Source organism: Cibotium barometz, chromosome 23, assembly GCF_041138505.1.
Source record: "Cibotium barometz isolate CiBa-2024 chromosome 23, ASM4113850v1, whole genome shotgun sequence".
NCBI lineage: Eukaryota > Viridiplantae > Streptophyta > Polypodiopsida > Cyatheales > Cibotiaceae > Cibotium > Cibotium barometz.
In genome coordinates this window covers 21,360,509-21,373,935 of record NC_141068.1, presented here as the reverse complement: position 1 = coordinate 21,373,935, position 13,427 = coordinate 21,360,509, and the positions used below count along the sequence as shown (strand labels likewise).

The following is a 13,427-nucleotide window of genomic DNA, read 5'->3' as shown; positions in this document are numbered from 1 at the left end:
ATATAATTCAGCCATATTAGCGGACGTGCAGATTTCACATTGTGAAGTTTTCGTCCGAGTTGTGGCCAGTTGATATTGTGCTTATTCTTTCTATCTTTAGCGGTGCATTTGCCCTATCAACTACTTATTTGCTGTACTAATTCTTTCGATTTGCTACTTCCCTTAGTGCTAGGCTTCATTATGGCTAAGTCTGCCTTGCATCACCGGAGGTTTGATAGAAACTCAGTACGGGAGGATGAGGAGGGCAGCCTACTGTGGGAGGCGCTGCCACCTGGAGAGTGCAGATGTCGCCTGCTGCAGCTGCTTGTAGGGTGGTGCAGCCACCTATATGGACAAGAGACACCTGGCTGTAGCCGCCTGTGGGGAGGATGCACAACCGCCAGCAGAGGAGGTACAACCGCTTGCAAGGAAGGAGGAGATGGCGCAGCCTGCTGGACAGAGGGAGCCGCCGTCTGCTGAGGTGGTAGAGATGGCGCAGCTTGAAGAGGAAGAGGCGTGGAGGAGCAGCTGCTTGCTGTGATGCTAAAACCGCCTGCTGCAGCCTGCGCCACCTGCAGTGTAGAGGGTAGCCCCACGCAACCTGTAGAGGAGAAGGCGCACACACGTCTGGTTGCAGCCGCCTGGTGGTGCAATCGCCTGAGAGCCAACGATGAGGAGATGATCGCCGGCTTTATGCCTTTTACGGGTGGGGATGGTCGCTTTCTTTTGTAGAGATTGGAGAGGAGTTGCACGATCATAGCTGGGCGGCTTCCCAAGGTTGCATGGGGGCGGCCAGTTTCATGGTGTGGTGTGGGTGGGTGCATGGTCATGGTGTGGTGTGGGTAGGTGGCCATGCACCCACCCCACACACATAAGAGGCTAAGTGTGGCTCCCCACCTTGGCCCATATGTGGGTGCCCACTTTTAAATGAATGTGAACTTATCACCTTATAAAATGAAAGGTTAGAAATAAAGCTATTAAACCAACAAGTGCAATACACTTACCACCTGTTCACATGCAACAAAACTCGTCAGAAGACAGAGCAAACTTCACGACTCACTGGTAGGCGTCCCCGCTTAGTAAGTGACACGTCAAGCAGACAAACACAAGAATACAAGTCATGCGAAAACAGTTTCAAACATGCAAAACCCACTTTGCATCAAGAGGCAAATAATTCTTGAACTTCACAAGGTATCTCCTGGAAAGCTTTCCTGCAGGCTCCTTGTGAAAGACAATCTGTTCTGGCTGGAGGATCTCCTCAAGCTCATCAATGTCTGGCGGATCTTCTGTGACAGGCTCGTCAGGATCTGGCCCCACATATTTCCGAAAAAGACTCACATGAAATGCGTTGTGAATCTTCCAATGACTAGGTACAGCAAGCCTGTATGACACTTCATTGATCTTTTGAATCACCTTGAAGGGTCCATAATAACGAGGAGAAAGCTTAGGATATGATCCTTCTCGTCCTGGCCTCTTCCGAAGCCTAGCCTTCTCAAATTTCAGCAAAACCCAATCACCTTCTTTGACTTGCATGTCCCTTCTATGCTTGTCAACAGCCATTGTCAGCAGCCATTTTATGCTTATTTTGTGACCTTGCAATGGCTGTCCGCACGTGAGCAAAGGCTACATCCAAGTCACGAACATATTCATCAGCCGCAAAAATCTCATCCTTTGTACGAAGGATGGGTGGCAATACCACTGTGCCATAAATAATCTCAAACGGGGCCTTTCCCGTGGAGGCATGGATCGTATTGTTGTAGGCAAACTCAACAAGTGGAAGATACTTCTCCCATGCAGTCTTTTGATTTGCCACATAACATTTCAACAAATCCAACACGGTTGTTAAATAATGCCCTCCAAAAGAGGCTGGTAGTCGTGGGATCTCTATCCCCAACAATGGATTTAGGCATACCATGATGCTTGAAAATATTAGCAAGAAAAAGCTTTACCATATGATCAACTTTAATGGTTTTCTTGACGGGCAAGAAATGAGCTTGCTTGCTAAACCTGTCCACAATGGTCCAAATAGCATCATTCCCATGCTGGGATCGAGGCAAGTCTATAATAAAATCCATAGTAATACTTTTCCAAGGTTGCGAGGGAATAGGCAATGGCTGAAGCAAACCTGGAGGTTTTTGCCTGTCAAATTTCACCTTTTGGCAAGTAATACATGCACGTACATAAGCCTCAATGTCTTTACGCATGCTTGGCCAAAAGAAATATCTCTCAATCATGCGTGTAGTGGGCATGATACCTCTATGACCAGCATAAGGTCGAGCGTGACATTCCTCCATAACCTTTGGATGCAAATCCTTCACGACACATAGGCAATTATCCTTCATAAGATAACCCTTGTTGATAACATAAGAGGCATGTGAATGACCGGCCATCAAATCAGTCCATATATGGCAAAAATCAGCATCCAAATGATACAAATCACGCATAGCAGATAAGTCCCCATGAGAGGCCACTGAGATTGCAGCCACATAAGGCCTCCTAGATAATGCATCTGCCACCACATTTTTCTTTCCTGGAGTATGCACAATCTGAAAATGAAACATGGAAAGAAAGTTTGCCATTCTCATCTGCTTCTCCGAAAGCTTTGTTTGAGATAGAAAATATCTCAAGCTTTGATGATCTGTCTTGACTACAAATTCAGTCCCAAGAAGATAATGTTTCCATATCTTTAAAGCATGAATTACAGCCAAGAGCTCTTTCTCATAAATATCCATATGAAGCTCAGCATCATGCAAACGACGGCTCTCGTATGCAACTGCATACCCTTCTTGATTTAGGACAGCCCCTATACAATGCCAGAGGCATCACATTCTACTGCAAATGATCTTTGCAAGTCAGGAACAATCAATACGGGTCCACATATGATAGCATGCTTGAGCTGCAAGAAAGCATCCTGTTCTTTTGAAGTCCATTTGAAAGTGGTTTTCTTCTTTGTGAGATCATGTAGAGGGGTGGCTATCATAGCAAAATGCCTTATGAAACGCCTATAATATGAACATAATCCCAGAAAACTACGTACTTGATGTACGTTTTGCAATTCTGGCCAATTCCGAATGGTCTCTATCTTTCCAGGATCCATTATTACGCCATCTTTCGATACAATGTGACCCAAATAATGTATCTCTGAAAGGAAGAACTCACTTTTCTTGGCATTAATGAAAAGTTTATGCTTCCGCAACTCTGTAATTATTAGGATCAAGTAGATCTCCGGCTTTGAGGATGGGGGTGATGGTGTTGGTGGACCAAGAGGGTGGAAATCCTTCACAAAGGGCTCTATTGAACATGTAGGTTAATAGGGGCGCCAGGGTATCATTGGCATGCGAGATGTACTCGGCAGTGAGTTTCCCATGATCTTGGGCTCGCCCATTGTGTAGTCTACAAATGGCCTTGAGGACCATGCCCTTTGTGAAGAAGGTGGAGGTGGTGGGACGGGGATCTGATGGTGGGGGTAGGGGTGGGTGATGGGGGATATGGGAGTGTGCATAGGAATGCCATGTGTCCGGGCATGTGATAGGTGTGGTAGGTTCCACATCTTGGAGTTGGCGGTAGATGTGGTTGGATTAAACAAGGTCAAGGTCATGATCAAAAAGGACCTGAGTGTAATGTGAGATGGGGGGTGGTGGTGGAGGGGTGGGTGGTGTGCAAGTAAGTGTTACGACCCTGTGTTTTTCCCTCTGGACAACAAGCAGGTGGGCACAGGCACGGGATGGGATTTTATTGTTTATAAGGTTTAATAACCTTTGAGGCTTAAAAATATATATATTTTTTGAAGACATGTGTTTTTGCTTATCGCTTTTGGCCTTTTTGGTGAAAGCGAATCGCCTCTTTATAAGGCGAAGGGTGGCGGAGCTGAAAGGGCAGGTCGCCGTGTGGAATCGTAAGAGTCGCCGTGTGGTCGTTGCATGGGGCGTTGTGTAGCAGCATGTGGAATAGGTGGGCGCATCACCCTGGAGCTGGCGGCTGTGCGTATGGCTACCAGGCTGCTGCGCGTAAGTGGGCTACAGGAGGCTGCGTATGGCTGAGGGCGCCAGCTGGACTACAGCCTCTGTTGTGCACATGGGCCATAGCTGAGCGCTGCTACTGCATGGTCTACACTGTTGCGCATGGATTGCAGGCTGTTGCACACAGGGTGCTGCTGCGCACATGACGTCAGGGTGCTGCTGCACGTATGGGCTACAGGCAGGCGGGCTACAGGCAGCTAACGGGCGCTAGGTGGGTTGCAGCCAGTCAGGGCAGCCAGGCGGGTATCAGGTGGAGGCTCTCTACGCCAGGTGGTTGCATGTATGGGCACGTATGGGCTTCAGCCAGCAACAGGTGCAAGGCGGAAGACTCTCTACAGCCAGTCGGGCAGCCAGAAGGACTGCAGGCGGTCACAGAGGCGCATGGGCTGAACAGCACACTTGACTCTCTCGGAAGGAGGCGAGCTGAAGGAGGCACCGAGGGGCTAACAGCCAAGGGGTTTCTCTCTCTCTCTCTCTCTCTCTCTCTCTCTTCGCGAGCAGGTTTTTGGCACCGTGATTGGATGGTGCATATGTGGTCGTTGCATGGGGCATCGTGTAGCAGCATGTGGAATATGTGGGCGCATCACCTTGGAGCTGGCGGCTGTGCGTATGGCTACCAGGCTGCTGCGCGTAAGTGGGCTACAGGAGGCTGCGTATGGCTGAGGGCGCCCTCAAGTCAAGTACATGCTTTTGTAGGTTTTGAACCTCATCTTTTGACCCTTACAAATTACCCTCACATATGGGGACATTACACATGGCATAGTACATACACCTATCTTATCTAGATATAAGGGGTTTTCACACCTTGGCAAGTGTTCACACACACACACACATACATATGAACAAAGTATCATACACACATGGTGGACAAACACATTCATAGCCCTTTTGGGGACAATTCACACACGAACACAAGCGAGTACTCAAACACGGGTACATACAGAGGATGGACACACATATGAGCTCCGAAATACCCAACAGGAATTAGACACGGGCCTTTGGGATTGTGTTGGAGCCCTAGCCTTGGCTCGGGGGTGGTTCGACGTGTAGAACCTATGGTTGAAGGTGAGCTAGCCTGTTACCTTATGAATTGGTCAAGGACTAACTTTGGTTATCAGCTGTGTTTAGGGAGATTTAGGGAAGGACTTTACATTGTTGCCTTTTAAAAAACCATCAACTACACAAACCTTCCAAAGAAACTCAAAGACTACCCCGACCCCATGTTGGAGAAGGAGAAAATGAAACAAGACTAGATTGCTTGTAAGGAAGGTGCAGGCTAAACTAAAACTAGTTCTTGAGCAAGTGGTCGAGTAAGAACCACCCGCCCCATCATCAACCCATTATTCTGGCGGCTGGCCCTAATGTGGTGTCCTCGCGCATATCTATCTATTTTCAACATTATGGATATTCAAGTGTTTCTTCATTCTTGAGAGCACCCCAGTCCCTATTCCAAAGTAGATCATAAAACTAGGGATGTTTCCTTGGCAACTACCCTCGACTTGGTTTGGAGCTTTGTGATAGCATTAAGGGGGAGTTTGCTTCTTTTTGAGGGTTGTAGTATGCATTCAGCACACTTTTTCTTTTTCAACCAATAGAAGGAAATTTTCTTGGAAAAAAAAGTGTGTGCAAAGATAACAATAGTGCGCACCTTTCTATGTTTCCTGCACACCATGGGCCACACAAATAATTTAGAAGCATTAAATTTCTGCAGTGTCTATGTTCAAATGCAAGTCATGTGCTCATGTTCAAATCCATCTCGATGTAGGATCCTATGATGTTACAGAGTGAGCATGGAAGAGTGATGTTTTTAGCCCTAGCTGTGTCTTTTCAGTATGTAGAGATGTTTTTAGTGCAACTTGCTATCTGCCAAGGTTGTATGGTTTTGGTCATAGAAGCAAGGGAGTCTATAAGTATTGAGAGTGGAAAACATGCACATATATCAATGCTTTTGTGGCCCGAAATATTTGAAACAAGAGCATGAGATATGGATTCCATGAAACTCACAGTCAAGCAATTGAGCTGATGGAAGCAATGTATCTATGCAGGGATGCAGAAGCTTCTCCTTGTCTGAGGCTAAGCCGGGTCAAAGTCTGGGCTCAAGAGTCATCACCGAATAGTTTGACGTCATTTGAAGCCTTTCCTCTAGAGGAGGACCAGAGAGTGTCTTCAAAAGAAGGCAGTCATGTGGCCGATCAGAATTGGCTTTTGAAGGTGTTGATATTGGCTGTGATTGTAGCTGCTATTTTCACAGTGTTTTCAATTCTGCGACTCCAAACAAGCAACATATTGGGCAGTACAGAACTTGCAGAGACAGGTGCTCATTACAAGCTCAGGTTGTTTGGTAGAGAGATGCGTATAGGAGAGGGTTGTCCAGGGTAAGTTTCAATTTTTGTCTATTTTTGAAGCCAACAATTTCTTTTGATATGTATTACGTGAAATGTGAAGTTAAGATAGGCTAATTTAAATCAACAAAGATAGACATGGCACCAAGACCCCTTTATTGTGTGCATGAAGTAAGAAATGTCCTAGAATTCAATCACGAGGAATTATTTGGTCATGTGAGTCCACAACAAGAACTTTTAAGGTCAACAACAGGTTAAGGTGTTGCAGCATAGTGTCTAGTCTAGAGATCATGCTTGCCTGTCATGTGAGTCCACTATAAGAGGTGTGCAGCATAGTTACATTGAAAAGGAATGGAGACAAAGAGGGCAGGCTGGATCTATGGAAGCCCAAAAAACTAGGAGATACAGATTGCTAGGAAACGGCAAGTAAATTAATGTAGCAGATATAAATGGAACTAGCAAAAAAATATTTGGATAAGCACAAATTTTAGCCTTAGGGAATGGAAGGGGAAAGCAAGCATGCATTGGTGGATAAAAGGAGTTGAAACGGCTATATAGCTGTGAAGCAAGCATTAGAGGAGGTTTTTTTGTGACCACAGGGAATGGAATTTTTTTTTTTTGGGAAAATATCAGAGGCATAGTTGTCAAAACATCCCAATGGTCTGAAAAAGGCAACGTCCAAAACGTTTTGAAAATGATAAAAAATGAAAACCAAAAGTATCCCAACACCATGTCATCATGCCATTGTTGCAACAAGAGCAAATGGAAAGCTTGTACAAACACAGGAAGCATACACACAGTCAATTGCTTGCAAGGAGAAGTTAGTGGTAGAATATCTCAGGTAGGAGTCATGAGTGAGATCAATTAGCAAAAGAGTAAAGATTCAAAGAACCTTCTGAATACAAAGCCCCAAATGGGGTCAAGAAAAACTCTAGTGTGCCTAGCACTTATTAACCCCTAACACCTACATATATTCCCACTACTAATGTGCATATCTCCTACAAATCCCCTTGTAGTGGAAGTATACATGTATAGAGTAGATCAATCTGCAAATGGAATCAAGCCCAAAGCTTTGGGAAAGCTTCGAACTTCTCTCATGAAAGCGCCTTAGTAGAGATCTGCCACATGGTTGTGTCCTCTGGATAAGACTGATATCCCCTATATGAAGCCTCTCCCGTATGCAATGATAATGAACCTCTATGTGCTTGGTCTTTGCATGGAAAACTGGATTCCGCACTTTGACCATGTGTCTGTATAGGAGTAGCACCTTGTTGGCTGGCACACAAGTCTATAACCAGTCTCCTCAACCATATGCTGTCAATCGTGGCTGTGAAGACTTGCCTTGTACTCAGCTTCACATGTAGAAGTAGCCACAATAGGTTTCTTTTTGCTAAGCCAAGATATGGAAGAATTGCCTAGCAAGAAACAAAATCCACTGGTGGACTGTCTAGTATCATAGTCACGAGTCCAGTCTGAATCATTGTAAGCATAAAGCTGAAAATCAGCCACCACATCCCATAAGGTTGAGTGCATTGGAGGTATCTAAACACTCACTTTACATCTTGCCAATGCTTTATCCGTGGGCTGTGCATAAACTTACTCATCAAGGATACACCATTAGAAATATCTGGCCGTGTGTTGCATAAGTATATGAGGCATCCAACAGCTTCGTTGTAAATAGTAGCATCAAAAGGCTCATGTGCATCATGGCTACTAAGCTTCATGTGTGTCTTAACTGGAGTAGAGATAGGTTTGCAATCTTTTTTTTTTTCCAGGAAAGAGACTTCTATTAAGTATAAAAAAAAGCATACAAAATCACGGCTATAAGCCGGAATAGAATAGAATCACTACAATATGTAAGGTGATCTCAACCACTGAGGAGCATTGTGGTGCCATGAAAGACCTGTGGAAAAGAAAATGCCATGGTCCCACTCTCGCATAAAAACAACGCACTTTGCTTGTGTGGAACGAGAGGACCCTTGAATATGAGCCCAAGTAGCCATGAGAGTATCGATGATATCACCCCATATAGTGCTAATGCACTTGCCACTGAGACTCAAAAATCTCGATGTTACATGCACTGAGCTTGATCGTGATAACGCACAACAGGGCCTTCTTTATACCTTTATGTGGTGACAATCAACTTTAGAGAGTAGAGAGAGAGAAGAGAATGAGAATGTAGAAGAAGACACAGTATTGGGTCCCAATATAATGAAGGGTCCCCCTTGCAAGCAAGAGTATTTGCTTATATTATTCTTTGGAGAAATGCTGTACAAGGCTGAGTACAAGTGTTATGAATGCCCAATGCAAGGACGAGGAAGACCGTACGTCGGCTGAGTATCCACCTAGTCCGTGGCTCTGCTGAAGACTCTCCTTGGCCACTGATGCAAGTTGAGATAGCTGTGGGACTGCACATATGCTGGCTGAATGTGAAGAGGAGCTTCCTTCCTTAGCCTGGAGTTGACAGGATGCTGCAAAGTGTGTGTACTTTGCTGAATACCTGAATGATTGAATGGACACGATGTGATTGCTCTTATATGTTAATGGGCTGCTGGTCGGCCAGTTCTGCAGACCTGAAAATTACCTCCAATGAGCATTAAATGCTGCTCTTAGGTAAAGTCGACTTTTTTTAACTGCTGCCCGACCTGCATAGACTTGGCCGAATGGATGTTGGTGCCTAGAGTGCTGTCGGCCTGCGCCGACTGGGTACCACCTGCTCCCTTACTGGTCGGTTGGTCAACCATGTGGTCCATGGCTATATTGAGGCCTTGGACAAGCCAAATAGGCCCATGGACTTTCCTACTGACTTCTACATGCCTGCTAATGCTTGACCTAATGCTAAGGTTGACGTCTACATGCACTAATTGATGAATTCTCCAAGTGGGTTAAGAGGACTGACATTTGACTGACGTCTAAGAGTCAAAGGATGACCTATGTAACTCGTGCGTGACTGTCCCTAGACTGAGGGCTCACAATGGGGTCATGGCGTACGACAAATATTCCTAGAAAAAAGGTTTTACTTCTATATAAATGCTGCATTGATGATCATGCTAATGTGTCACTGTGTACCCCGATGCAGGGTACACGTGACATTCCCTCCTGCTTAACTTGGCGGCAGGTTCGGGGCTTCCAAGTAGTCCGCCAATAACTGGGGGTACTCCTGAAAGAACTCTTCATCTAGCCAAACTGCTTCATGGGTTCCACGGTCTTTAAATTGTGAAAGACATTGTGCATAGTCCAACTTACCGGCAACTTTAACTTTAAAGAGACATCACTTAACTTTTGAATGATTGGAAATGGGCCGAAACTTCGGAATGATAGTTTGGGACAACGCTTGTCCACTTGCTCTAGCCGTTGTTTCATGATGCGGAGATATACCCAATCCCCTTCCTTAAAGTTGACATCTCGCCTGGATTTGTTGGCTTGCCGGGTATATGCTTCTTGAGCCTTGGCAAGGCGCTCCTTAACTAACTCCATGATTTCCGAGAATGTCTCGGTGGTTTTATTGGCCTCAAGAGATGGTGACACCTGTCTCATCAAAAGAGATGAGAATCGGCTACCAAATGCTGCCTCATACGGCGTCCGGCTAATACTCGATGAGTGAGTATCGTTTAGGACTGCATGAACAAAAGGAAGATATTGTTCCCGTTTTGATGCTAGTCATGGCAGTATGATTTGAGAACGTCAAAGGCCAATTGATTATAAATTTCTGTTTGGCCATTTGTTTGAGGATAGAATGCGCTGGATAACTGCAACTTAGTCCCAAAATTATCAAACAATGCTCTCCAAAAATGGGACGTAAATTTTGGATCTCTATCTGATGTGATAGTCTGCGGCAAACCACCAATGGGGTACCAAAACCGAATGAACAAGTGAGCTCTGTCCTCGATTGTGGCTGTCCGCTTACTTGGAATGAGCATGCAAAACTTATTGAATCTGTCAACAATTGTCATACACACTGTCCTACGAAGTCCATACTGATGTCGTGAAAGGGTCCCTCAAGAATAGGCAAAGGCTGAAGTAACCCTCCCTGTTTGGTATGAGGAACTTTCACTTTTTGACATATCTGACATATGTTGGTAGACATCCGTCGCATCTTAGGCTTATAGAATGACCTCTCTAACTTCTCCAAGGTATTGTTGATACCTCTATGACCCCCAACAAGAGAATCATGGGCATTGTGAAGAAGGACTTGGCGCTTTTCTTTGAGTACACAAAGACGGTTCTTGAAAAACAACCAACCATCCCGTATACTGTAGTGGCTTGGTTCTGAACTGAGGGCCAACTGATATTGAGTCCTGAACTCTTTCGAATCCGGATACTGTACCTTCATACTGTCTAAGTCTTTGCCTTGAATTTCTAGCAGAGTGGACTCTTGCAATGTCTGAATAGTACCCTTTTGACTAAGAGCATCGGCAACTCTCAAAACTGGTGACTTAGAGGCAACTTTCTTCATTGCTGGAATGCCTCAAGAGCCTTGCTCGTGATGGACACTTTTTGACGACGAGTCTTCATGCCCTTGAGCAAGTCAGTATGAGGTGCTCCAAGGTTAGAGAACTTGTCCATGTGGGTGCTGTAGGCCTGATAAAGATCCACAAATGAGCGGATTTCCTAGGCTGTAGTGGGAACATCCCAATTGAGAATGGTCTATACCTTTTCAGGGTCGAGGCTAATACTTGAAGAACTGATGATGTATCCTAGGTAATGGATTTCCTGTACTCCAAACTCGCTCTTCTTGGCATTGATAAACAACTCATTGTCCTGCAAGAGTTGCAAAACTTGTGCCACATCTCGCTCATGCTGCTTTGCAATCCTTGAGAAGATAAGAATGTCATCTAAGAAGATGAGGACGCATTTGCCAATGAGATCCCGAAAAACCCGAGACATCATTTTGTTGAACGTCGCTGGTGCATTGGTGAGACCAAAGGGCATCACCACAAATTTCGTAGTGGCCACGCTCGGTCCTAATGGCCGTTTTTGGAATGTCGGTCTCGAAGATCCGAACTTGATGATAGCCACTCTTAAGATCAATCTTAGCACCGTTGAGTTGTTCAAGGATGTACTCTATTCTGGGCATGGGAAATCTATTCTTCACTGTTAGCTTATTGAGTGCTTTGTAATCCACACATAAGCGTGTGGACTTATCCTTCTTTTGGACAAACAGAATGGGAGCAGCAAAAGGTGAGGAAGATGGTCGGATAAATCCGGACTCGAGTAGTTGGGCTAACTGCTACTCCAACTCGCTCTTCAATGCCTCAGAAAGGCGGTAGGGGAACTTGCTTCGAGATTCTGAACTAGGAACCAACTCTATGCGATGGTCCTCAGGTCTATTGGGTGGAAGGTCGTCTCACAACATGATGTTGCTGTATTGAGACAAAAGACCAGCCATCCGCTGCTCCCCTGTGGGTGCTACTTGAATTGCATTAGACTGAGAGCGGACATATAACAACACACTCTGCTCCTTTTCTGATGGCCCTTTGGGCCAGAATGTGGAAAATGAGTGGAATGCCAAGAATGCTCCAATCCCCGCGAATCATGAGAGGCTAAGGAAAGCCTTCAACTATGGTGAAAGTGTCCTGCCTCCAATTAGGAATGGGTGCATACTGTCAAAACCACTGGATCCCGAGGATCATGTCACACCCTAAAAGAGGGGAGACAATGAAATCCCGCTGGAATGTGGTCCGCTGAACCTGAAACTCAAATTGTTGAGCTTTATGAGTGATGTGTGTACGCAGACCAGGGGCAAAACCCGTCCACATCTAAATGATAAGGAACCAAGGTACAACTCATCTTGGTAGCCAACTGTGTAGAGATGGCATCCTCAGAACTGCCCATGTCAAAGAGGACAATGAACTGCTATCCCTTTGCAATGCCATAGGCACGGATGAGAGCCTTTGTCTTTCCCTCAACCTCATCCTCTTGCTTATCATCCAATACCACTGGTGGCATTGAATTCAAAGAGGGTAAAAGCTGAATGGCATTTGAGGCTAATGGTGGAGGTGTGGATGGTGATGCTACGGTTGCTACTGTGGAAGTGGATGCCTTAGCAGACTTTTCAGCTTGGAACTTAGTGCAATCTTTCTTCCTGTGTCCCACAGTGTCACAGAAGAAACAACGGTCCTCTGTCTTGTACCATGTCTCTTCATCTGGCCTGAGATAACCTCCAGTGATGCCCTCCTTAGCTTTTTACGTAGGAGTCTTCTTGGGCGTAGAATCTTTCTTATTGCCTGATTGACCCGAAGAATTTTTCTTTTGGTCCTTTTGGTCTTTGCTGTGCTGGCCCCCTTACCCTAGGTAGATGACGGCCTAGGTGGATGATTGCTGTTGGGGCTTTGCTCTTTTTCGGCGGCAAGCTGCATCTTTAGAGAATTTATTTGCTCCATCATTATTCTCAGGCGCTCTTCTGTGCTTGGCGGAAGCGTTTTTTTTGTTTGGAAGTTTTGTGCGTCCATCCCTTCTTGCTGGCTTTCTTCTTGATGTGATGTCTCTCTCGACATGGTGGAGGCTTGGCCGGACCGTAGTTTAACCATCCACGAGATGCTTTTACTTCTTTAGCCGAGTTGGGTTACCAACCTGATGCTTTGATACCCATGTTACATGCACTGAGCTTGATTGTGATAACGCACAGCAGGGCCTTCTTTATACCTTTATGTGGTGAGAATCAACTTTAGAGAGTAGAGAGAGAGAAGAGAATGAGAATGTAGAAGACGACACAATATTGGGTCCCAATACCTATTGAAGACCCCCCGCCCCCTCTCTCTCTCCCCCCCCCGCCCCCCGCCCCGCGGTGCAAGTAGGAGTATTTGCTTATATTATTCTTTGGAGAAATGCTGTATTTCTTTGGAGAAATGCTGTACAAGGCTGAGTACAAGTGATATGAATGCCCAACGCAAGGACGAGAAAGACTGTACGTCGGCGGCTGAGTATCCACCTAGTCCGAGGCTCTGCTGAAGACTCTCCTTGGCCACTGATGCAAGTTGAGATAGCTGTAGGACTGCACATACGCTGGCTGAATATGAAGAGGAGCTTCATTCCTTAGCCTGGAGTCGACTGGATGCTGCAAACTGTGTGTACTTTGCTGAATACC

The 13,427-nt window shown here is 45.6% G+C and overlaps 1 protein-coding gene across 1 annotated transcript in view; it reads left to right on the top strand.

Annotated features, from left to right (window-relative positions):
- The window catches only part of LOC147625735 (uncharacterized), a 77,792-nt gene that overhangs the window by 8,955 nt on the left and 55,410 nt on the right, over positions 1-13,427 (top strand). The window contains exon 2 of the mRNA XM_086817267.1: positions 6,044-6,373. Within this exon, the coding sequence (XP_086673393.1) occupies positions 6,044-6,373 (330 nt within the window). The remainder of the gene's footprint in view (positions 1-6,043; positions 6,374-13,427) is intronic.